We start from the raw sequence: 25,739 nt of genomic DNA on the forward strand, positions 1-25,739 counted from the left end.
GAAGTCATTTAAATTTGCTGTGCCTCACTCCCTACAACATGAGAACTAATACAGATCTCATATGACATATCTAAAGTACTCTGAGCTCTCCAGAAAAAGACATTCCTCTCTCCCATTCTTAAACTGAGAAACCCAAACATAAATAATTTAGGCTTTTAAATCCATATTACTCACCTATATCGCTCCTCTTGTAAGGCCTGCATTATTAAGGAATAGTCCCTCTGATAATGCTCCTTGAGTGTCTCAAAGGACTCCTCTAGTCTGGCTTGGGTTTCCCGAATCTCCTGGATCTCATGTAGTAGTGCATCAAATCCTGAGCTCTGCATGTCTAGGGTGTTGGTCTTGGAGCTGGATGCTCCTACAGCAATGCCTCCAGTGGTGCTGTTGGCTCCCACTGAGCCTGATGTGGCACTAGAACAATCTTCCTCACTACCGTATTTGGGGCTTGACTGAAAGTTCGAAATCACTCCCAAAGTCTTCCCCCCATCTTCCACTTGCCCTTCCTCCAAAGAGTCCTTCAGGTTAGAGATGTTGTCTGCACTACCAAACTTGTTCCGAATCAATGAGGCAATCTCTCTGGGCTTTGAGACTACAGCTCCTGCTGCTGAATGGGTGGCCTGGGAGAAGCTGGAAAGTCCACCTTTGACACTGTCCACCACACCCTCACTGAAGCCAGTCACTTTAGCTCCCACATCCTTCAGACCCTGGTGCATGTCCCTGAAGACATCCTTTGGCTGCCTAGGGATCCCATTCTGCTCTACTTCCCGGAGCTTCCGGTGGTAATGCTCAAGTTTCTTTTGTAGCTGGAGGATGGTTTGGGCAGATTTCTGATTCTTCTTCTCAAAGACCTGCTTGATGCGGGCAGCTTGCTGCTTATCTGCACTGTTGGCAAGTTTTAAGTACTCAGCAACATTGTCGTCCCGGGCTGTTTGGGCAATCTTGATTTGTTCTGTGAGCTTCAGTATCTTCTGCTGCAGGTGGGCAATAGCAGCCTTCGTGCGCTGAGGGTCTGGCGTTCCATCCACAGAGTCTGTGTGAATGCTGCCATCAGTGCTAGAGGCCACTGCACTGGAAGTTTGGGCAAGGCTGCTTACTTCTAACCGCTCGATCTAGCATAAAAGAAAAAGTGGATATTAGAAGGCTCCCAAGAACACCTCTCTCCTTAATCAATGGATGAAAATGGACTGAAAAATGTACACAATCAGATCTTAGCACAGCTATCTGACACAATTCCTCCTGTTCTGTACAAACTCTGTATCCCTCTTGGAGACTATGCTCATGCATGTATACTTTGCTTTTAAGCTAAAGATAGAAAAAATTGCACATTATTCACATGGCAAGTATTCTTTTTACTAGAGGGTCCGCCAGAGTATTTCTTTAAATAGCGAACCTTTCCTGATGGGTTAAAACATGAATTAATTCACAAACATTCTTTACACATACTTTTGTTTAGAAGCACATTCATGTAAAACTATGTGTATTTCAATTTAACCATATAACATCATTTTGGGATCTAAAGGACACTAATTTTGGTCCATCCTTAGCTTATGGTCATACTAAAATGTCTATAGTGTTAAAGAGCAAGAATGTCACCTTGAGATTAAGGTGTGCCTGACTCAAGCCATATTTTCAATCACCTCATATGCATGTGAAAGTTGGACAATGAATGAGGAAGATGGCAGAAGAATGGATATATGTGAATATCTGATGCATGGTGAAGAATATTTAAAGTGCCTTGTACTGCCAGAAGAACAAAGGAATTCTGCTTTGGAAGAAGTATAGCCAGAACACTCTTTAAAAGTGAGGGTGGCAAGACTTCATCTCATGTACTCTGGACATGCTACTACGGGGAGACCAGTCCCTAGAGAAGGACACTTGCTTGGTAAAGTAGAGGGTCAACAACAAGGAAACCATCAACAAGATGGATCAACAGTTACTGCAACAATGGGCTCAAACATAACAATTGTGAAGATGGTACGGGACTAGACAGTGTTTCTGTTGTACGCAGGGTCATTATGAGTCGAAGCCTAACGACAACAAAATGTTGACAAGAATAGGTATCTCCTATTGGCTAGATAAACAAAACAAAACATTTAAAAAATCATTTTATTAGGGGCTCATACAACTCATCACAATCCATCCATACATCAATTGTGTAAAGCACATTTGTCCATTCATTGCCCTCATCATTCTCAAAACATTTGTTCTCCACCTAAGCCCCTGGCATCAGGTCCTTAATCACAGTATTTTTTTAACCCAAGTCATGTCAAGGTTGATGGGCTCATTCTCTATAGACTAGCAAGGACACACAATTGATAGCTGGGAGTTGGGGAGGGCGGGGGACAGCTGCTGAACATGGCAAGGATGGAAGAGGCATGCTCTTACAGAGTTAGATAATAATCCCAAATCATAAGTAGCTGTGATACACTTAGCAAGCTCACGTAAATACTCAGGGGCAGTAAACACTAGTAAGGTTTGTATCTGGCAAGAGGCTCTAAAGCACACACACTAATTACTATCCTTTCATTCATTGTATGGGTGACCAATTAGTTTAAGGAGTTGGAAAAAGTCAAGTTATAGGGTGGCTATGAGTCAGAATCATCTCAATGACAGTAAGTTTTTTTTGATTGGTTTCACATTTGGAAGCTCAAAAGGGTCAGGATTTTCATTTCAGGAAGAAACAAACCAACAAAAAGCCTTCAATAGGGCTCAAGTAGAAAGCACATGCTTTGAGAATGATGATGGCCACGAAATGTACAGGTGTGCTTGACACAATGGATGTATGTATGGATTGTGATAAGAGTTGTACGAGCCCCCAATAAAATGATTTAAAAAAAAAAAACGAATAAAGAAGAGGAACAACTGCTGGCTACCAGAGTGCATTTTAGCTTTAAAAACCAAACAAACAACCTTCAATATAGTGTGCCAAAATGTGGATTGTAGTAGTGAATTAGAGAGGGGCCCCTAGCACAAAGGCTTTAGAGGTTACTCTGTTGAGCAGTAACAGAAAATAATAGAATGCTCTTCCTGGAATAACAAATGAAAAAATTGTAAATTTAGATAAAATCAAAAGATAAATTCTTAATAAATTACCCACTGTAGAACCTGAGATCCCAAACTGCTTTGTTCTCCCACCTCTCCATTTTGTTTTGTTTTGCTCCTGGGGGAATGGGCAGGGAACAGCAGTGTGTGGGAGGACATATTTGAGAATCTACCTGGTGCTAGGCACTTACAACCAAATTCACTGCCAGCAAATCGATTCTGATTTATGTTATTCTTTAGTTCTCACATTTGCCTGAGATAACGTATTTTATTATTCATTCTTCACATGAGGAAATAGGGTTAAGCAATTTGCCCCAATTCATAATACTAAGTTAAGAGGTAGAACTGGGATTCAAATCCAACTCTGTTTAACAGCAAAGTCTTTGCTTTGCTTCACCCCCAAGCCCAGTGCCAAGCTCAGACACAAAAGGAATTAGGATTGTTTAAGGTGCTTGGTATTATTCTCCAAAACAAACCCAGTAGTTGGTATATGATTCTAATTATGTACTTATGTTTAATTACTCTGAATCTAATTCAGTATAAAAAGAAAGCAAATATGATGAACACCACTAGATTCAAGATTATAAACTTATACATGCTCTAGTTCTTTCTCAAGTTTGTGATACTTAATTTGAATATCAATTTACATACAATCTAAAGAAGTGATTAGATATTGAAATTTAACAAATTAACTATGACTGATAGTGGAGAAGCATCAGCATTGATCATACTAGTAAAAAGACTGACTTAGGGACTAGAATTTAGGTTTGATTATATTTCTAAAAACGAAAAAACAAAACCCAAACGCCCAAACTCTCAATGTAATTATTTACAAAATATCAACTAGAGTGTCTTTAATCTTACTTTTATCTTTCCAAGGTTTTTCAGAGTTTATAACACGCCTTTAAGAGTATAGCTGACAGAATTCACTGTTCTGGGCCTCCCAAGAAATTATCCCAGAACTTCCACAGGAAGGTAGCTTAACACCAGAAACTCTGAGTCACTGTATTACTCAGTAACTCCTCCCAATTTTGTATGGCATTATCCTTACAATGGAGGGGAGAAGAGAGGAAAGAAAGGGGAAGAAAGTTCAAAGAAGAGAGGGCAGGTCTCGCTACATTCCAAACATGAATTCTTAGGGCAAGAAGAGTTTGTCTAAGTCAGTGTTTCCCAAAGGGGGTGATGCTACCTCCTGAAGGGCACTTGAACAATCTGGGGGAGGGAGGGGGAGATGGGGATGGGAATGCAAAAGCAGATACCTATACTTTAAACTGGATTATGGGCTATCAAGGAGCCCTGGTGGTAGTGGTTATGCCTTGGGCTGAGATCTGCAAGGTCCACAGTTCAATATCACCAGTACCTCTGAAGGAGAATGACAGGGCTTTCCACTCCTATAAACAGTTATAGCTTGGAAACTCAGGGACTCTGTCCTATAAGGGTCACTATGAGTTGGCATCAACTCAATGGCAGGGAGTTTGTTTGTTTGTTTGTTTTTTCCTTCTGAAAAGGGGGTAGTGGGTGAAAGAAGTTTGGTCTAAGCTAGTCATATACCCACTAAGATGTGGCTCTCTAATCAATAGACTTTATTGACATATTAGGTTATTCATAGGTAAAATTGGATCTCTATTTCAGACAGACAACTAAATTCCAAATGTGAAAGAGAAAAAAACTTTGCAAGCAATATTGGAAAATGGGGAAGGAGTTTTAAAATATATACACGAAAAGGCAAAAATGTGAAAAACAGGATTCCTGAATCTAACAACATGTAGTGTAGTAGTGAAGCACTGATTCTGGCACACATTGTTTGGGCTCAAACCTGACTATGCCATTTACTGACTGTAAGATCTTGGGCCAGGTCCTCAACCTCTCTATCCATTTCATAACTGTAAAATGGGACATTAATGCCCACTGCAATAGACTGCTGAAGATAAAATGAGTCAACACAAAATGTTTAGAGCTGCTTGGCACAGAGTAAGCTGTTAGAACTATTATTTTTGTACCTTGTAAATGGTTCTTTTTAAAAGTTCAAATATTAAAAATTCCTGAATATACTTTCTTCTGAGATTTTTCACATTTCAGGCATAAACAAGTGATATACAGTGCATCTGAACCAAATGAAAAATCTAATTCAATGCTACACTAAAAATAATAATAGTCATCTTTTCTATATAGTTGTCTTGGTGACTAGCCAACAGGCTAGTTTATCTTCCAATCTGACAATCTTAGAAAGTAAGTATTGTTACCCTAATTTACAAATGAACTGGCTATTCAGTTATCACCAGTAATCACAATTACACTACTAATTCAAAAGAGCTTCATTTTTGATCATAGCACCAATTTAGCAAGTCATGCTCACATATAGCTGAGTTTAGAATTCATTTGTATGGAAAAAGTTGGGATAAGAAAATCAGCTAGTTAACTACATTTTAATTACCTATTATAAGCGAGGCAGTGTGCTACACAGGCCAGGGTCAGAAGCCTTTTGATGAAACTTTTGCTTTAACAAGTAGACTACCGTGTATACTTGGTCTCTTAATATTAAGAATCCATTTACTAGGCTTAAATGATCTATTTAAGTCCTCTGACAGAAAATAGTCCAAAATAAAATGTAAAAGGTCATACCTTAGTGCAGGGGTCCTCAAACTTTTTAACCAGGGGGTCAGTTCACTGTCCTTCAGACCCGTTGGAGGGCCAGACTATAGTTTTAAAAAAAACTATGAACAAATTCCTATGCACACTGCACATATCTTATTTTGAAGTAAAAAAACAAACGGGGCAAAAACACCCGGCGGGCCTTAGTGTGAGGACGCCTGCCTTAGAGCATGGTATTTGGGAAAATTACAATACCTTTAGAATCCGTTTCTCCAAGAACTTTTTGAAGCCATTAAGACACTCGGGTGTTAACAGAAAGGCTGGGGGTTCAAGTCCACCCAGATGTGTCTAAAAAGAAAGACCTGGTAATATATTCCACTGAAAACTCCAATGGGATACAGTTCTGTTCCTTTAAAAAAAATAGTTTTATTGGCATGTATTTAAAATATCATATAATTTAATCATTCAATAATATTAAGAGTTGTGCAACCATCACAACTTCAGAACATACTTGTCATTCCTTCTCATACTCATCGTTGTTAGCTCCCCATTTCCCCCTCCTCCCTTGGCATGCCCCTCGGCAATTAGCAATCCAGTTACTGCCTCAATATATCTCTCTATGTTGGATTTCATGTACAGAAAATCATACAAAAAGCACAAACAAAAAGCCCAATGACAATGACTAGAAAAAACAAATACCTCAATAGAAAAGAAAGCAAAAAAAAAAATTAAAAACTGAAACCTTAGAATGGGTCCAAAAGGAAGATCAAATGATAAAGCATTACATTTTAACCTAATTATCTCTGTCATAATCAACTTTACAATGCTGTCTGATAGCAAGGCTATTCATATACCTGGATTATATTTAGCAGGGATTCACTGGAGGCTTAATCCATGTGGGGACTCTGCAAACCAGGTGTTCACAATTTAAGTTCTGATACCATTCCCCCCTTTGGATATGGATTTTATTATTTACGATCCTTGGATCAAACAGGTTGGCATGCTTCTTCCATGAGAACTTAACTGTCGCCACAGTTGCATTCTTGACACAGTTAACCCTGAGTTGTGACTCCACAGCAATTAGTTAATTGGTTATCCACTTAAGTGGATAAGCTGCTTTAAGAATAATCACATGTAAGGCAATACAGTAGAAAGTACACCTATTTAGTCTCTTTGCGCTTTGGTTTTCTCATCTACATAATGTGGCTATTATCTTCTCATGAAATCATTTGAAAAGATATTAAATCTGATTATATCTGACACAGTAAGCATTTATGAAGTTTCTTTCTTAGCAGAGGAGGTACAGTACTCAAAACCCAAGTATATATTTTTAACTGTTAAAGATTCCAAACTCCAAATTGACATAATAAAAGGCAATAAAATCTTGTTCTGTCTACGTGGTGTGATGAAGTCATCTCTATGATTTATAGAGAACTGGCTGCTCTTTTTTGGAATGTCAATTTCTGTACATTGAATAACCCACTTCAATTCTTAGAAGATAGCTCAAAGGAGATGGCAGGAGAGCGTAGAGACATTTTTGTAATTAATCTGAAAACAAACAGATGCTTCAGTATTTTGTTGCTTCTGAAAGACCAATTATACACAAAGGGTGCTCCATGGCCTGTGTGAGCAGATGCACCAGTATGTGGATCCAACTTTGTTATAAAAATTCTTCTTGCAGATATTCTGTTGTATGTTTAATAACTTACTTAATCCTTATAATGATACTATTGTTGTTAGAGGTAGGTGCTGTCAAGTCATTCCTGACTCATGAGCCCATATGCAACAGAATGAAACACTGCCTAGCTCGGCGCCATTGAGATAATCGTTCTTATTCCTGAGTTCTGTGGCTGGGTCAACCCAACTTGTGGAAGGTCTTCTTTTTTGCTGTTCTACTTTACACCAAGCATGATGGCCTCCAGGGATTGGTCTCTCCTGACCACATTGTCTAAGCACGTGAGACCAAGTCTTGCTATCCTTGCTTCTAAGGAGCATTTTGTCTGTACTTTTTCCATGACAGCTTTGTTTGTTCTTTTGGCAGTCCATTGTACTTTCAATATTCTTTGCCATCACTATTACATATACTCGAGTATATACGGTAACTGCTATTCATATGACTTGATCATCTGGAAATTCTTTTACGTTACTTTACCAAAACAAAACCCACTGCCATGGAGTCAATTCTGACTCATAACAACCCTATCTAGGGCTTCTAAGGCTGTACATCTTTATGGCAGCAGATAGCCTCATCTTTCTCACATAGAGCAGCTGGTGGGTTTGAACTACTGACTTTGCAATTAGGAGCCCAATGCCTAGTCCACAGTGCCAGTAGGGCTCCCTTATATGTTACTTTGGTGAGGGGTGTGGGAGAGATAGATATGGCAAGCTTTGGTGGCATTCCCTACTACTTGGCAAGAATGGGGGAGAGAGGCTGCTAAAGTCAAGTTAGCTTTGCTTCCTAACCCTGAGAACTTTCTATTCATTTTTCTCTCACTAGACTTCCTGTACTTCAGAACGTATGAAGCCCTTCTCTGATCTTCACCCTCCTCCCAGAAGACAAGATAAAGTGCCATTAGTCCTTTTAATAAGGAGCCCTGGTGGCATAGTGGGTCACATCGGATGGCTAACTACAAGGTCAGTATTTCATAACCAACAGCATATTGAAGGGAGAAAGACAAGGCTTTCTACTCCCATAAAGAGCTACAAGCTCAGAAACGCAAAGGGCAGTTCTACCCTGTCTATAAGGTAGGTTGCTATAAATTGACACTGACTTGATAGCACTGAGCGAGTACTTTGTAAAAAGCTTGGGTCTTTCTTTCCTATCTGAGCCCACAAAGGCTATGAGCTGTTTACTCAGCCTGAGAATGACAACTTGAGAGTGGCCCTATGATTTGCGAGTTACTCATGGCAGAAAAAGGAACTCATATGTATTCTGTATCTGCTACTATGTGGGTGACATATATCCTTGTTTTATCTTGTTAATCTGGTGAGGCAGGCATTACTATCCTCATTCTTTACATGAAAAAATGGCTTGTAGATAAATTCAAGTCTTTAATTCCAAATCATGGTCTCACTGATCAGTAGGCCCTTATGTGTCTGATCTTTGAGAGACTCATTTCACCATTACTTGACTACCTACAAGTGAATGAAGAATTATTTTATAAAGGGACAGATCATTTTAATACTCTTTTTCTTTTGAAATTTCAAGGATTTAATTTGCTGTTCAGGACACAGTATTCATGCTGAGTTCAGGATATTTTCAGTGGAGTAGCTGTTCACTTTCACTTCCCCCACACCAATTTGTTCTACTTTTATTATTGTTGTTTTTTTAAATCATTTTATTGGTTATTCTTACAGCACCTAAAACAACCATACATTCATTGTGTCAAGCACATTTGTATGTATGTTGCCATCATCCTTTTTATAACATTTTCTTTCTACTTGAGCCCTTGGTACCAGCTCCTCAATTTTTCCTTCCTCCCCCACCTTCCCATCCTCATAACCCCTGTCCACTGTCTCCCTTCACCCACATTTCTATTGTCCATACCCCTAGGGGGAGGGGGTTAATACATCAATCATTGTGATCGACTCCCCCTTTCGCAACCCCCTACCTTCCCCCTACCCTCATGGTATCACTACTCCCATTATTGTTCCTGAAGGGTTTATCTGTCCTGGATTCTGTGTGTTGAGAGCTCTTATCTATACCAGTCTACATGCTCTAGTCTAGCCAGATTAGTAAGGTAGAACTGGGGTCATGGAAGTAGGGGGAAGGATGATTTAAAGAATTAAAGGAATGTGTGTGCTATCAGTGCTATACTATACCCTGGCTGGCTTGTCCCTTCCTTGTGACCCTTCTGCAAGAGGATGTCCAATTGTCTAGAGATGGGCTTTGGTTGGCCACTCGGCCCTTGTTCACATTGTTGTGATTGTTTGTGTTGGGTCTCCTGATGTCCGATACCTGATCTAGTACTCTTGAAAAAAACCTCGTGAACAAAGTTTCTATTCACTACAAAGAAAAGAAAAATTTGGCAAGGGAGACCTCCAGACTATTCTCTTTCTTAAAAACTGTACTTAATTTTAACAGCTTCTTTTTTGGTGCAATAGAATAAGACACCCTATAAAGTTGATACAAATGTCTGCTGTGTATATATCATCTCATAATTTAAGTCATGTTTTAATAGATCCTTGAAATATTAAATTACCTTTTAACTTGTACCTCATTCTTATACAATATATTGTTTAAATTTGTTTAGATTTTCCCCATTAAAAACTAATGATAAAGAACAATATGCAAACCAACTCTCTTAAAGAGAACATAGAGGATATTATTTAGTTTATACTTTCAAATTAAGATGACACAACTTTAACTTCTGATTAAAAGGAATAATTACACAGATAAAGAACATAAATTTGTAACTAGTATGGATTTCAGAGGACAGTCTGCTTCTCAGATTTTAAATACACAGGTTATTTTTAACTAATGTGCTCAGCTGCTAGCCAAAATTTGGAAGTTCATGTTCACCTAGAGCAGTGGTTCTCAACCTTCCTAATGCCGCGACCCTTTAATACAGTTCCTCATGTTGTGGTGACCCCCACAACCATAAAATTATTTTCGTTGCTACTTCATTACTGTAATTTTGCTGTTATGAATCGGGCGCCCTCTGTGAAAGGGTCGTTCGACCCCCAGAGGGGTCGCAACCCACAGGTTGAGAACTGCTGGGCTAGGGGAATCAACACAGATCAATGTTCTCTGAGATAACAAAAGGAAAGTCAACTACTTAAAAGACTTCTGAATAGGCAAAATCTAATGGTTATGTTTCTGAATGAATTACTTGAAATGGAAGGAAGAGACAAGTGAACATGGCATGGATTTTGGAATTAGCTTCAAAAACAAAAAGGAGTCACAGAGAATAAGACTAGCCATGGATGCTGGATCTTTTCCCCTGCCCTGTTGAATTTTCATGTGTAATACTGACAGCATGATTTCAGTTTCAGCTTTGCTAACTTAAAAACACAGTTGATATCAAAAGTAGAAAAATTGATGAAGAACGAATTTCAGGGATATGCATATGTAAGGAAGAACCTTTTCTACAAAGCATCTAGGTTATCTCCACCACATCTGTCAGTTTGTTGTACTGTGCTAACTTGTGTGTTGCTCTCCTGCTGAAAACTATACCAATGGTATTCCACATATATGTAGGGTCACCCATGGTGGATGGCTTTCAGTAAAGCTTCCATACTAAGAGCCTAGAATGAAACACAGGGATCGTGTACTACACAGGGGGACATCACGTTTGGTGAAACAGAGGGTTAACAAGGTAATGAATGAGATGAATCAGCACAAAACCCACAATGATGTACTCACACATGTTAATATCCCAATAACTTCCTTATGACTTTAGGCATCTCCAGTTCTTCTTTTCCCTGCTAATAAACCAATTGTTTGTGAACATTCTAACCAAAAAAGCAAACTCAATTCATCAAGTCATGGGACCCTATAGGACAGTACAGAACTGCCCCTGTGGGTTTCCAAGACTGTAACTCTTTACAGGAGTAAAAAGCCTCAGCTTTCTACAGTGGAGCAGCTAGTGGTTTTGAACTGCTGACATTGATGGTCATAGCCCAATCTTAACCACTATACCACCAGGACTTCCATGAACATTCTGAAGATTTATCTTTTAAAACCTGATTTTCCTGTGTCTAGTCACTAAACTCACGACTGTCACTCAATCTATTCTGACTCAGAGTGAGTCTTTAGGGCAGAGCAGAACTGCTCCTTAGGGTATCCAAGACGAAATTTTTCGGGGAGTTGACTGCCTTATCTTTCTCTTGTGGAACAACTAGTGGGTTTGAACTGTTGAAATTACAATCAGCAGTCCATCACTGAAACCACTGCATTGCCAGGGCTCCTCAATGAGTTCACAAATGGCGATTATGTGAATGATATAGGACTAGGCAACACTTTGTTGTGCTTTATTAATGATAATCAGTGAGTTGGAGTTGATTTGACAACAGTAACAGCATCTAGGTATCTAGGATAAAAATGTAGGATGGTCTAGAGCAGAGTCGGCAAACTTTTGAGACGCAAGTGCAAACCCTGTCCCTTACAGGTTAAAAATTATTTGAGAGCCATATGTATTTTTATAAGCAAATGAAATCATTATCTGAATAATATCCTTTAAAATGTATCAATGTAACTAATATTTTCATTTTCAATTTTACTTCAGAGCTACATGTACATATTGAAAGAGCTGCATGTGTTTTTTGAGCCTGTTTGCTAACCTCTGCCTAGAGTAAGGTTCCAAATCTTATTTGGTTCAATGCCCCCTTTTCAGAAAATAAGTTACTCAGCATTCCCCTGGCAATTAAAAACTTAAAAATACATATAGTTTATCATCCAGGACAAAATGCAGCTCTCCCTGGATCATCCAGTGCCCCCCCACCCTTTGCTCCCAAGCTGGGGTCACGATAGCCCACTTTGAGAAACACTGTAGAACAGTGGTTCTCAACCCCTTTGGGGGTTGAATGACCCTTTCACAGGGGTCACCCAATCCATAACAGTAGTGAAATTACAGTGATGAAGTAGCAATGAAAATAATTTATGGTTGGGGGGGGGGCATGAGGATCTGTATTAAAGGGTCGTGGCATTGGGAAGGTTGAGAACCACTGGTCCAGAAGTTATCTGGGAACAGACAGATGGAGGAAGCACATCACAGTACTATGACAATAAGGAAGCAGACTGTAGAAAAGATCGAGACTTCTATTATTTCTTTTGCAAACATTCTCTTTTTTTAACGTAAAGCACTGATTCATTGTTCTCAAGGAACACATGATCTAGTTGGTAGGACATGCAATGCTCAACTAAAATATAGCTCCAATGAAGTTACAGACAGAGCAGACATGAAGGCAAAGTACTTCTTGAACTTGGAATAGATAGAGAAGGCTTCATGGAGGAGGTGGCAATCGAAAGAACACTTGAAGGAATATATATTTTTAAAGACAGAGAAGAGGTAAAAGAAAAGCAGTTCAAGTTGACAGGCCAGTATGAGCAAAATCTGAGAAAAAGGAAATACAATAACATCTTGTAGAGCACTGAGTGGTTTATGAGGTTTGAAAGTATGACATAAAGCAAGGGTTGTGGTAGGAAATCAGTTGCCAAGGAAGGCCTAAACTTCTGTTTTGGATTTTATTCCAAAAATATTACTGAAATTTTCCCAATAAGATCTTTGGAATCAAGAAATGTAGATCTAAATGGTTACCTGACTATAAAAATCTACATGTCCAAAACCAAATACAACCCTTCTCTAAACCTGGTCCTCTCCCAGTGTTCTATGTCTCAGGAAAAGCATAGTTATTTAAACAAAAGTAAACCAAAACCAGGAAGTCTTTCTTTGCATCTTCTGCCTTCTACCTATTTCAAATCCTGTCAATGTTATTTTCTAAATTTCTGATTACATCACACGTTCCAACTATCTCTACTGCTACAACCATAGGATGGACTATTCTCTTTTCTCCTGGACCACTCATTTTAACCAGTCTACCTGCATTCACCTGGACCTTCACTTAAACTGTAGATTTTCTTTTTTTTAAAGAAGTTGGTTAGGCCTTGGATCTATCTCTTTTGCTTCCTCCACTGCTTTTACACTGGCCATTTTTCATCCCCTGGTGTTCATTGTTTCTTTCTATCATAGGGTCTTTGTATATGCAACACTGCCTTGCTTACTCATCCTTTCTCCCAACTCTCAGCTAGGCATTGTGTTGGGTATTTTTTGATGAACAAAACAAAATTCTCTGCTTTATGAGGCTTGTGACTGAGCAAAAGTGGTAGAGACAGAAAAACCAATGGTCAAGCAATATTAATTGTGAAAAGTGCTATGCAGACAAAGGGATGAAAAATGGACTATTATAATGGCTACCTTAGATTTAGGTAATAGTAGTCATAAATGGCTTGTTTAACAAGGTAGCATTTTAATTGAGTCTTTAAAGATCAAGGGAAATTATTACTTGAAACATCATAAATGAGGAAAAACACAATTACATTGGTTCTATGGGTCAAGAGATTAGTATATTAGCAAATTTCTCAGTCAAAAGAAAAATAGTTAAAGAATACAAAAAAATAACAAAAACAAAGATTTGCCTAGTCATTATGTCCTAGAATTCAATAGGTGGAAGATTGAGGCTGTGTTACCATAGCCTCAAGGCTTAAAGAAAGAGCAAGTGTATAGTGAAAGGAAAAGAGGACAGAAAACCTGGAGGAATGTAAGAAAGACAGAAGGAAAGGAAGAAAGCTTTCTACTCCCCTAACAGTTACAGTTTTGGAAACCCACAAGGATTCACTTTGAGTCAGCATTCACTCCATGGCAGTGAGTTAGACCTGGAGGAGGCTATCTGCCCTGTAACCTACTGGAGTCTATAGACGACAGCAGTATTTACAGGGCTTACATAACCAATGAGTCAGCAAAGTCAGATATCAATGGATCTCTTCTGTGCCCACTCACAGCAGCTAGGAAACTTGGCCCTCCCTACTGGTGAGAAGAGGGCCTTAGAATAAGATCGGAGCTAGGCTAATAAAACATAGCAACACTTACCAATTCAGTTAGTGGTAAAGACAAGTAAATCAGCATGTTTAAAAAAATGTAAGTAGTTGGATCCAATTAAAAAGCAGATTAGAGCAAGGTACCGCTGGTAAGATTTCATAGATCGATTGTGATTCATTTCACTAACTTGTAATAATAATGCAAAAGATTCCAAAATTTGCTGAGAAAAAACCCTAGATTAAATTAAAATGCCCTATATTTCTTAGAACACAGAACTATCTCAAGGCTATGCGCTATAATTTTCTCTAACAAAGGCTAGTATGTATTAATAGCAATAGATAAAGGCTTCACTGTGACAGATATGGGCAAGGAAAAGAAAATGTATAAACAAGAACATAAAAGAGACTCAATCACAGAATAGGCAAAAAGAGATACAGCACTAACAACCACTTGACATTGAACCAAGATGATAATGAACTCAGACAAACAACCACCAACGCACAGCTCTGAAAATAGCACACTTCTCATTCCGCCTTTCTCCACCCTCCATACTTATGTTCTTTTCAACCAATTACTGTTCCAGCAACAACTCTGAAAGAAAAGAAGCCTTTATGTTTCCCTAGGACACAGGGTAGGTGCAGATAATGATGACTGTTCAGAAGAAGGATAGGTTATCAAATAGTCACATTCTTTGCTATGGAAATTCCCTGGGCTTCTGCCTATTCATTAACATCTAAGGAAAAACTGATTATCTTTGAAGGTCACAACTGAATGAGACCAAAAATACTGGTTTTTCTTTTGTTGTTTTTCAGTCAAATGCAATTCTGCAAAAGGTTTTATTTATTGCTGAGGCTATTGCTATATAATTAATGCTATATATCTGATACAGAAAAATAAAAAATTAAGAAAAACATAAATCACAAGCAACACATTTATCTTACCAAAACCCCCCGTCAGGCAGTCTGTTGGTTTTGCTTGCCACAAAGCTTCATTTCCGCACTGCCAGAGTAAGCTTGGATCATGAAAACAAATCACAATCTCTGTTGGCTATAATCTTTTTCCATTTGTCCCAGCTTCCAAACTGCAGAGGAGCTGTCACGGCTGCACATACTTGGTTTCTGAGAATACTGCTGATAATGAGGACAGCTACTACTGGGAATGCATTCCCCCACCGAGCCAACGGCAAAGAAGCTTCTAGTAGATCCCTGGGCTTCTCACCTTCACAGCTTCAGAGAAGTGCCTTTCACAGAACAGGCAGGTACAGCCACACCACATCAACATCCCGCATAGCCAATCCACCGCAGTGCCCACCTCAGCCCTTACACAGTTCCGGGTTCCGTCTCCTGCATCAAGTCTTAAAGCTTGCTACATCTGGGAGCCGAGGGGATTCTGTGCTGAATAAACAGAAGGCTTCTGCTGCACAAGCATCTCTGTATGCGTATGCGTATGCGTGTGTGTGTGTGTGTGTGTGTGTGTATGTGTGTTGCCAGTGCTGCTAATGCAAATGAATAGTTTGAGAACAGATCACAGACAGTATCTGCTTCTCTTCTCCAGCTGTGAGCATCTTTTATAAAAGACAAAAGCATCAAACTGGTTGGATTTAAAGCTGCAGGACATAAATTCAACATTCACATTTGTCTTCTCATTTAAAACCAAGTAAGGTTTAGAGAATCGTTTAAAGATTAAAATATTCAAAATAAAGTAGCACTGTTTATGACCAATAAATACAAAGAAAAACAAATCTCCCCATATTCCAGTCAAGGACTAGAAGAATGCTTGAAAGTATTTCCATGCTTTCCTAATATTATTTTTCTTCCTGGGTTTGCAAAGTCACATAAATGACATCTGATTTAGAGTAAGAATTGAGCATGGGATCCTAAAAACCTACTCACTGTGGACAAAAGGAAAAACAATACCACTATACAGAAAAACATTAAACTCTCAGCAATCTAAGCAACTGGTTAAAACATCAAAACCACCTGCATAGTCCCTGCCTCATCACATAATATACATTGGATATTTACCACACTGCATGTTTAGAACTGAATATAGCCAAAGTTGTTTTTTTTTTTTTCAGAGCAAGAGCAGTCTCTTTAAGGTGCTCAGTTTTCCAACTTCTCAGTTTTGTGTCAGACTGAGCTTCTAGCCCTCGTACTCAAATAGAAGTACAGAAATTACCAGAGCTTCAAGTTCATAGATAAGATTAGAATACTATATTGTCGTCATGTCTGATTTCTTTCTGCAGGTTAACTGCAGATAAGTGTCACTATATAGTTAGTATACATGCTACAATACATGCTCTGTACTTTGCCCACAACTGCATTTTACAAATGAAGATATGAAGCTGGGGTCTGATAATTAGGTGAAATTCCAAAGTGATTTTTTTTCATGGCAGGAACAGTCTCATCACTAAGGAGCTCTAAGCTGCAAGGCTGGTTATCAAATCTACCAGCTGTTCCTCAGGTTAAAGATGAAGCTGTCTGTTCCCATAAATCCCATAAAGATTTACAGCCTTGGAAACCTACATAGGGTTGTTATAAGTCAAAATTGAATCAATGGCAGTGATTTGGTTGGTGGGGGTTTACTATTTAGAAAGGATTCATCTTCCCTCCTCTTCCATCTCATAACTATCAAAGAATGTTGCTTTCTGTGTATTACCTAGTCTTAACTTTTTATCAAAGTGAACCATATCATATCTGTCCTTATTTCATTCCGCATAATGTCCTCCAGAATCACCCATGTTATAAAATGGCTTATGGGTTCCTCATTATTCTGTATACCAAACCAACAAAACCAACTCCAGAGCCATGGAGTGGACTCTGAGTCATAGCAACCCTTTAGGGCAAAGGGATTTCTGAGGCTGGAAATCTTTTCGGGCACAGAAAGCTTTATCTTTCTCCTGTCATTAATATTTGCTTTCTATCCTTTTTTTTTTTTGTCCTCAGACATATATCCTCAAGTATTTTTGCCTTCTAGTTTGGTAGTTTTAACCCTAGGAGTTATAAGCTTGTAGAAGAAAAGTAAGAAACTAAAGAGATTATTGAATTGTGTCCAGGACAGTAGTGATAGAGAAAATATAGAGGGAAAAGGTCTGGTGGTTCTACTGAATAAAGAATCAGAATTTGTTGACTACACATTGGAAGTGAAGTAGAAAAATAAATGTTATTATTGATAACTGAAAAGTTGAGGTTCACAATTTCAGTGTAGAGAGAGCATGGGGCAACTCAGAGAAAGCAAGGTTTTAGCAAGGAAAATGATAAAATTATATTTAGATATTTTGAATTGTGGTGAGGGTAGACAGTCATGTAGAAATGTCTGAAAAGAAAGCAATACACCTTAAACTGTGATTTACAGAAAAGGACCTCCCAGGGATATGCCTACTGAAAGCATTCCTACAAAAGAATAGAAACCTTAAAAAGAACAACAACAACAACTAAATGTAAAGCTATTTTTTCTTGATAAAGCCTCCATGTAGGTCTCAGCTACTTCTGAAGTACGGATGGGTTAAGTTTTCCCAACCATTTCGTGGTAAAACAGCCCCTTGCTATTGTTCAAAGAGTGAGCAGGGCATTGATGTGATGGAAACACTTCCGCATAGTGGCTTTCCTGGCCCTTTTCTCACCAATGTGGTTGTCGATCACCTGAAAACTACTCCAGCATCAGATCCTGGTATTGTTCTGCGTCCTTTCATCAAGATTATCCACTTTGGAAATTCAAAAGAACTACTTTAAATGCCTGAGCTGACTTTTCTTTGAAATTGAACTGGCCCAGAAGATTTCCTTGGAAGCTACTGTTTGGATTGGAACTTGCTCTCTGGATATAGTTGTAAAGGCAAAACTCATCTTCAGTATGATTCCTTCTATGAAATCATCTTCATTACTTTCAGTGTTCCTTAAAAGACCCTTTGGGGGCGGGGGGAGACCAATGAAAAGATCAACTTTTAGTTAGCTGACCTTTGTGCAACTATTTTTGGCAGCCACCAAACTGAAAGCTTACTGAGGCCAAGATGTTCAGAGGCTAAGGCTGAAAATGTCAAACCACATGAGATCCAACTTCAGAAGCTAATCTAGTCAACTTCTACCAGTTTCTGGATGACAACCACAACATCTTCGTTTTTTGAGGTTAACATTTCCCCCTCTCTCGGTTTATCTTGGAAGTCCTTCACAAGATTGCATAAAAGTACCCTCCCCCCCGCCCCTCCTTCCCTCAAGGAATCCTGGTGAGATGGAAACAAGTGCATGGCTGACAGAATTTGCTTGCAGCCGTCCAGTCATCACAGACAGGTTAAGACAACACATTCTGTTTGGAATAAGCCATGCATGCATGAACTGGAACGCTGCTTGTGATTGTTAGGGGCTGTTGAGTTGGTTCTGGCTCATAGTGATCCTATGCACAACAAAACGAAAACACTGCCCAGTCCTGCGCCATACCACAATTGCTCTTAGGCTTGAGCCCATTGATGCAGCCACTGTGCTAATCCATAACACTGAAGGTTTCCCTCCTTTTCCCTACCCTGCTGCTTTACTAAGCAAGATGTCCTCCAGGGACTGGTCCCTTCTAGTAACATGTCCAAACTACATGAGATGGAAGTTTCACCATTTTGCATCTAAGGAACATTCTGTCACATTTCTTTCAACACAGACAGGTTTACTCTTTTAGCAGTCCATGGTACTTTCAATATTCTTCACCAATACCATAAGTGACACACATTGATCTCCAGCATCCTTACTCAATGTCCAACTTTCACATACATATGAGTTGGCTGAAAATATTAAGGCTTGGCTCAAAGCACTTTAGTTCTAAAAGTAACATCCTAGTTTTTTTGGGGTTTTTTTTGGACACTTGAAAGAGGTCTTGTGTAGCAGATTTACCTAATACAATGCGTCATTTGATTTCCTCACTACTGCTTCCATGAACATTGATTGTAGAACCAAAGACGAAATCCTTAAAAACTTCAATCTTTTCTCGGTTTATTATGATGTTACCTACTGATCCAGTTGTGAGGATATTTGTTTCCTTTACACTAAGTTGTAATCCATACTGAAGGCTGCAGTTCTTGACTTTCATCAGCACTGTTTGTAGGCAAGATTGTGTCATTTGCATCTTGTAGTTTAATAAGTCTTCCTTCAATCCTGATGTTGCATTCTTCTTCAGATAAGCCAGCTTCTCTGATGATTTGTTCAGCATACAGATTGAACAAGTATGGTGAGAGGATGCAATGCTGACACACACCTTTCCCTATTTTAAACCATGTAGTGTGTTCTTTCTGTTCACACAACTGCCTCCTGATCCACATACGGGTTCCGCAGGAACACAATGAAGTGTTCTGGGATTCCCATTCTTCTAAAGGGTACTCATAGTTTGTTATGGTCCATACACAGTTGAATGCCTTGGCATAGTTAATAAAACACAAGTAAAGATCTTTCTGGTTCTCTGCTTTCAGCCAAGATCCATCTAATATGACCAGTGATATCCTTTGTTCCACGTCCTCTTCTATATCCAGCCTGAATCTATAGCACCTCCCTGCCAATGTTGTTGGATGATCTTCAGCAAAATTTTACTTGCATGTGATATCAATGTTACTGTTTTACAATTTGAGCATTCTGTTAAGTTACCTTTCTTTGGAATAGGTATATATGGATCTTTTCCAGTCAGTTGGCCAAATAGCTGTTTTCCAAATTTCCTGGTACAGATGAGTGAGTGCTTCCAGTGCTGTCAGTCTTGTTGAAACATTTAAATTGGTATTCCATCAATTCATGGAGCCTTGTTTTTGACTAATGCTTTCAGTGCAGCTTTAAAGTCTTCCTTCATTACCATTGGTTCTTGCTCATATGCTATCTCTTAATGATGCAATGCTGACTGGTTCTCTTTGGTACAGTGACTCTGTGTATTCTCTTTCCATCTTCTTTTGATGTTCCCCGAATCATTCAATATTTTACCCACATTTCGAGTGACCTCTGACCTGAGAGGATCATCTTCTGGCACTATCTCCAAAAATGTTCTGCTTCTTTTCATGAGGTTTTCAGTACCTAACAATGCTTCAATTCTGTCCATAAGGTTTTTAATTCCTCAGAAATGGATAGCCTATTCATTCTTGGTTCTTTCAAAGAAGGAACCCTGGTATCAAGACATGTTTACTTACCCTTATATGATCAGTGCCTATGCTTAATGTAAAATGACATAGTTCTGAAACCACAGAGTCACATATGAGAGCAGCATGCAAAAGGGAACAATTCTGATGTGGTCAGAGCAAATAACTTTTCTGAATTTCAGTGTCACATCACACTGAATTCACAATGACTGAAAAAGATATGTTCTAAATCAAGAAATATAGTCCACTATCAAAGTTGGAGCAAGGAACTAACTCATTCCTAAAGTTGAACTTGAATTAGATCAATGCATACACAATAGGTAAAAAACTATTGGCTTGGTTGTTTCTGGAATTCTAGCAATGACATTTGGACTGAATATTTAAAGGGTTGGTAGGGGTGAGGAGTTGGAGGATGTGAAAAAAGGTTGTAATAATAGTAATTCTAGCCATGAAGGAGGAAAGGAGAAGATAAAAAAGGTATCAGTAAATATACGCCCTGGTCATGCTGTGGACTAGACATGGGCTACTAACCACACCTACCAGCTGCTCTGTGGGAGAAAGATGAGGTGGTCTGCTCCCATAAATATCTGCACTTTAGAAAATCGATAGAGTTTTATGAGTCAGAATTGACTTAATGGCAGTGGGTAACACAGCAGTGTAGAGACTTTACATCTCTTCAGATTTAATTTAAAATTTAAAAAGTTTAAAAAGTTTCCGTTAAGTTCTTAACTGGCAAAAATGGAAGGCACCAGATGAATGTTGCACTAGGGCATTCCCATGGCCTCTACTCTATGGATAGTTGCAGCTTTACTTTTCTAGCCAGGTAGGAAGAGTACAGAAAGGAAAGCAGACGAAGACGGGATCTGCTTGGAGACTCCAGTCTCAACAGTTTCTCTGGACATTTTGGCCATCACAGGACCTTAAATTCCATGCCAGCAGCATCTCCTGCCCGACAAGCTTTCGTGACAAACAAAACCAGCTCTTTATATTTCCAATAGTCTTGATGGAGGAATGTTGAGAACTACTGGATATCTGAAATACCAAGTGAATTTTATAATCCACAAGTTTTCATAAAATCCAATTCATTCTTTATGTGTTGTCTGAAAGCTTTCAATCTCACTTTTGCTTGTAAGAATTCAGTAATAAGTACTATCCTAATTGGACTGTTTCCCTATCTGAAATGTCCTTTAAAGATCTAAAAATATGATATAGAAATTATTTGTTCAAACGAAGAGGTAAGAAATTATGTTCTAAGAGTACATAGACTTGCTACTAGCATTCGTTGGGTAAATTAACATAGGAGATCATTCAACTCTTAAAAGTGACATTAGAATCCATTGGTGCAGGTCAACAATCTATGGTCCTACTGAAACGACTAATGAAATTTAAAAACTCACTGCTATTGAGTTGATTCTGGCTCATAGTGATGGGATAAGACAGTGTAGAACTGCCCCTAAGGGTTTCCTATGCAACTCTTTATGGGAACAGAAAGCACCATACTTCTCCCATGAAGCAGCTAGTGGTTTTGAACTGCTGACCTTGTGTTTAGTAGACCAACACAAAACCCACCAGGGCTCCTACTAATGAAAGTAGGTTCCCTAAAAGTCATATAAAGCCAAGTACTTTCTACTGGGGAAAATTGGTTTTCACACCAAAGAAGCAGACTTTGAAGGTTACAAGGAGGCTAGGGATAGAGGTGAAAGAAAGGGAGGATGGGGGAAAGAATAAATAAGACACACACACGAATAGTCACATACACAGTTCAAAAAAAGAATTATTATTTTCTGAAAGCCTACAACTACATAAAAAAGTAAAGTAGGAAAAATTAACAGAATTCCATATTAAAAAGTTTCAAGGGAGCTTGAGAGAGGGCCCATCCACAATTAAGAGAAATTTATTTACAAACGTGTGAAAAAATGAATTAAGATTAAAATGCAGGAACTGATTTCTCATATAAGACTAGGAAACATTAAATATGAAAGATTGGTTTTTAAGTCACTATTTAGGAAGTCAATATGGAACTGTTTCTTCCTGACTTTGCAGTTCTGAGAAATATTTTCCATCTTCCCCAAAATACATTCAGGAGCCTTGGTGGTGTATTGGTTACACATCGGACTGCTAACCACAAGGCCAGTAGTTCAAAGCCATCAGTTGCTCTGAAGGAGATGGATGGGGCTTTCCACTCCTGTAAAGAGTTACAGTGTCAGATACTCACATAGGTAGTTCTACCCTGTTTTAGCGGGTCACTGTCAATCAGAATCAACTCAACGGCAGTGCGTGATAATATATTTGGATAAAATCACTTTTAATTCTGTATAATTGGAAAGAAATGTATAAAACATAAAAACTATGGTTGTATATATACAAAACATTTTAAAGTAAAAATTAAGCTAACTGCTGACATTAAGGCCATTTATTACAGGTGAGCAAGTACATTGTCATGGTGGCAAAACCAGTCCCCTTCTGCCATAAATCAGGTCTTTTCTGTCACACACTGTTATGCAATCTTTTCAGAACCTCTAAATAGAAAGTTTGATTAACAGTCTGACCTGGTGGACCGAACTCCAAACGTACTATGAGTCGACATTTTCATCCATTTGGCAAGCTGCTGGATGTCCAGAATGAATTTGTCATCAATTGACATTTCACTTTTTTTGAAACAAGAAAACCACTTGTACGCGTTTTCTCTATAAGCGCTATCCTTATAAGCTGTGTTTGACATCACAGCAGTTTCTGTGGCTTTTTTCCCCAGCAGGAGCCAAAATTTCACAGTTGCACGCCGTTCTCTTAAATCGGCCATCACAAAAAATGAGGTTCGAGTGAAGCTGCTTTTAGAGAACCTTCCCAGGCAACACGATTTTTGCCTAGCAGGAAAAATAAATACATCCTATGAAAGCTCTGCCCAGTGGAATTTTCCAGGTTTTTTTTGGGGGGGTGGGGTTCCCAAAAAAATGTTTATTATATGACAACATGCATGCATTTCCCTGTAAATGTTTACAAGTTTCAGATCACAATATATTAACTGATAAGATCACATAAACTAATCTACAGTTAATTTAGGTACATTACTCCCATTTTAGGCAGATTTTAAATTTCTATAAAGTAAAATGCAAACTAAGGATTTCCACATGGAATATTACATTGAACTTAAAAAATAACTGTTTAAAGGAATCCTAGATGAATGCTTTTGCAAAGCAAAAAATAGATAACCCCAAACTATAAGGTTTTGTTTAAATCCAGTTTCCTAAACACTAGTTGTTTCACTTGGATGTTTACTGCGGTAAAATATATAAGGGGTTGTCAAAAAGTTCATGGTAAATGGATTAGAAAGATCATAAAAATTTCCCATTAACTTTCTGAAGCCCTCTTGCAAATCATAAAATTTGCCATTTTAAACATCTTTTAAAATTTTTAACCATCTTAAAACATACAATTGACATTATTACATTCATAATGTCATACAAACATCACCACTATCCATTACCAACTTTTTTCATCATCCTCTACAGAAGCTGGACACCCCCCTGAAGCAATAACTCTGTTTTATTGCCCCCCACTTCCTCAAGTCCCTGGTAACTACTAATCTACATGGTCTCTATGCATTTACCGATTCTATATATTTCATAACGTGTATACAGTGAATTATTTCGCTTAGCATAAGCTTTCTCTATGTGGTAGGATCTATTAGAATTTCATTTCTCTTTATGGTTGAATAATATTACATTGGACTTTTATGTTTACAGCATCTTTTGTTTCCTCATTCATCTACTGGTAAAATTTTGTGTTGTTTCCACCTTCTAGCTCAGTGGTTTCTCAACCTTCCTAATGTCGCGACCCTTTAATACAGTTCCTCATGTTGTGGTGACCCCTGAACCATAAAATTATTTTCGTTGTTACTTCATAACTGTCATTTTGCTACTGTTATGAATTGGGCGACCCCTGTCTAGCTATTATGAACAATGCTGCAATGATCTAGTTTTGATTTTAAAGTAAAATATTTTCTTTATCTTCAATACGTAATTTGTAATTTGAGAATAGCCTAAGACATTTATTTTTAATTGACCAAAAAAATAGAGAATGCAAGCTGGAGACCTGAGTGTGTTCATTCTGAGGGCCACAGAAAATGTTTTATTTTGCAAAACCAACTTATATGTTTGTACATGGTTTGTTCACATGTGTGGTATTCTTAGGATTGTGACAATTTTAGGAGGTTATCTAGTGGAAACCTTAATTTGAAAATAAGAAAGAAAAGTAAGTAAGTTTCCCCAAGTCACTATCTAGCTGTGGGACTGGAGGTATGGTCTTTTGAGCCTCAGCCTCTCCACTATTTCTCTTTTTTAGAGAAACCTAAGGACCTAGTAGTAATGCACTCTTGGGTCCTTGCCTCCAGTGTGAAGGCATTCACGCTGATCAGACTAAACCACAACCACTTGGTTGGTGAGACCTAGCAGGATTTTGCCTTACTCTAATCCTGCTTTCCTAACCAAAAGCAATTACAGTGATACTGGTGAGATCCAGAACTCATGGGATTGCTTTGCTTTTTCAGGTGGCACATGTTTTCTGCCTCTGACAGAGGAAAGTCCTACCAAAGTTTTTCTATTTGCTTCAGTGAAAAATACTTGAGCGTTTTTCCCATTCTGGCAGGTTTCTGCCTTATTTGGGTTTCAGCTCTCACAAACTTTACTATAACTGAGTGCAACTCTTTAGACCTAGCCTCATTATTTAAAAGCAGCTAGACGTCCTGCAATTAGGTTTTACTTCCTTTTCCTCTGCTTTGAATAGTTCTTTTATAAGAATCACCTGGGCTCTTTCACTCTGAATATCTCCTCTATGGTCATGGTCATTATTATCAGAATAAAGTCTTTATTGTTATGAAATCAGAGAGGACAAAAGAAAACTACTTCTTGTAAACAAACCAACCTGAGAACTCTAAGATTATAGGACAACATGGAACAATCCATCCTTCAATATGGAAGAAGGCAGCCTCTGTCTTTGGAAGTAGGGGATTCAAAGATATTTAATGTGTCGAACTTTAACTGGGTATCAAAAAGTTATTCTCACTAAAAAATTACAAGCAGTACTATACTGTAACCTATGAGGTGACTTCTACTCCCCAAATGGAATTTTTCAACAACTAAGTGCTACGTTTATTGTGACTACTGCAACACATACCTCACCCATGACTCTCCATCTGTAAGAGAGACATATTGCAGTGGTAGGAAACACGAAGAGAACGTGGAAGTCTACTATCAGAAATGGGTAAAAGTGCAGGCTCAAAGCCTGGATGACAAAACAGCAGCTGCTTTTCAACAAGGAAAGATACCTTCTACTCAGTTTTCTGTTCCTCCTCCAGGATGGGTAATATCCCACCCAGCATGCCTTCAGTCTCTCTCCCAGGTTCTCCTTGCCCTGGTATGAAGTCAACACACCATTTGGTATCATGGGATACAGAAGATAGACATGCAATTCACCCCCCC

At 38.6% G+C, this 25,739-nt stretch overlaps 1 protein-coding gene across 5 annotated transcripts in view; it reads right to left on the bottom strand.

Moving 5' to 3' along the window:
- Positions 1 to 25,739, bottom strand: part of TMCC1 (transmembrane and coiled-coil domain family 1) — a 170,068-nt gene that overhangs the window by 24,824 nt on the left and 119,505 nt on the right. For 4 of the 5 annotated variants that reach the window (XM_004702377.2, XM_045289820.1, XM_045289822.1 and 1 more), the window contains one exon: positions 175 to 1,109. In XM_004702377.2, the coding sequence (XP_004702434.1) occupies positions 175 to 1,109 (935 nt within the window). Of the gene's footprint in view, positions 1 to 174; positions 1,110 to 15,389; positions 15,612 to 25,739 lie in introns of those variants that run through there. The other variant, XM_030885595.2, reaches the window with a different exon arrangement.

Source organism: Echinops telfairi, unplaced genomic scaffold (assembly GCF_000313985.2).
Source record: "Echinops telfairi isolate 266 unplaced genomic scaffold, ASM31398v2 ScPeMD7_31;HRSCAF=116, whole genome shotgun sequence".
Classification (NCBI taxonomy): domain Eukaryota; kingdom Metazoa; phylum Chordata; class Mammalia; order Afrosoricida; family Tenrecidae; genus Echinops; species Echinops telfairi.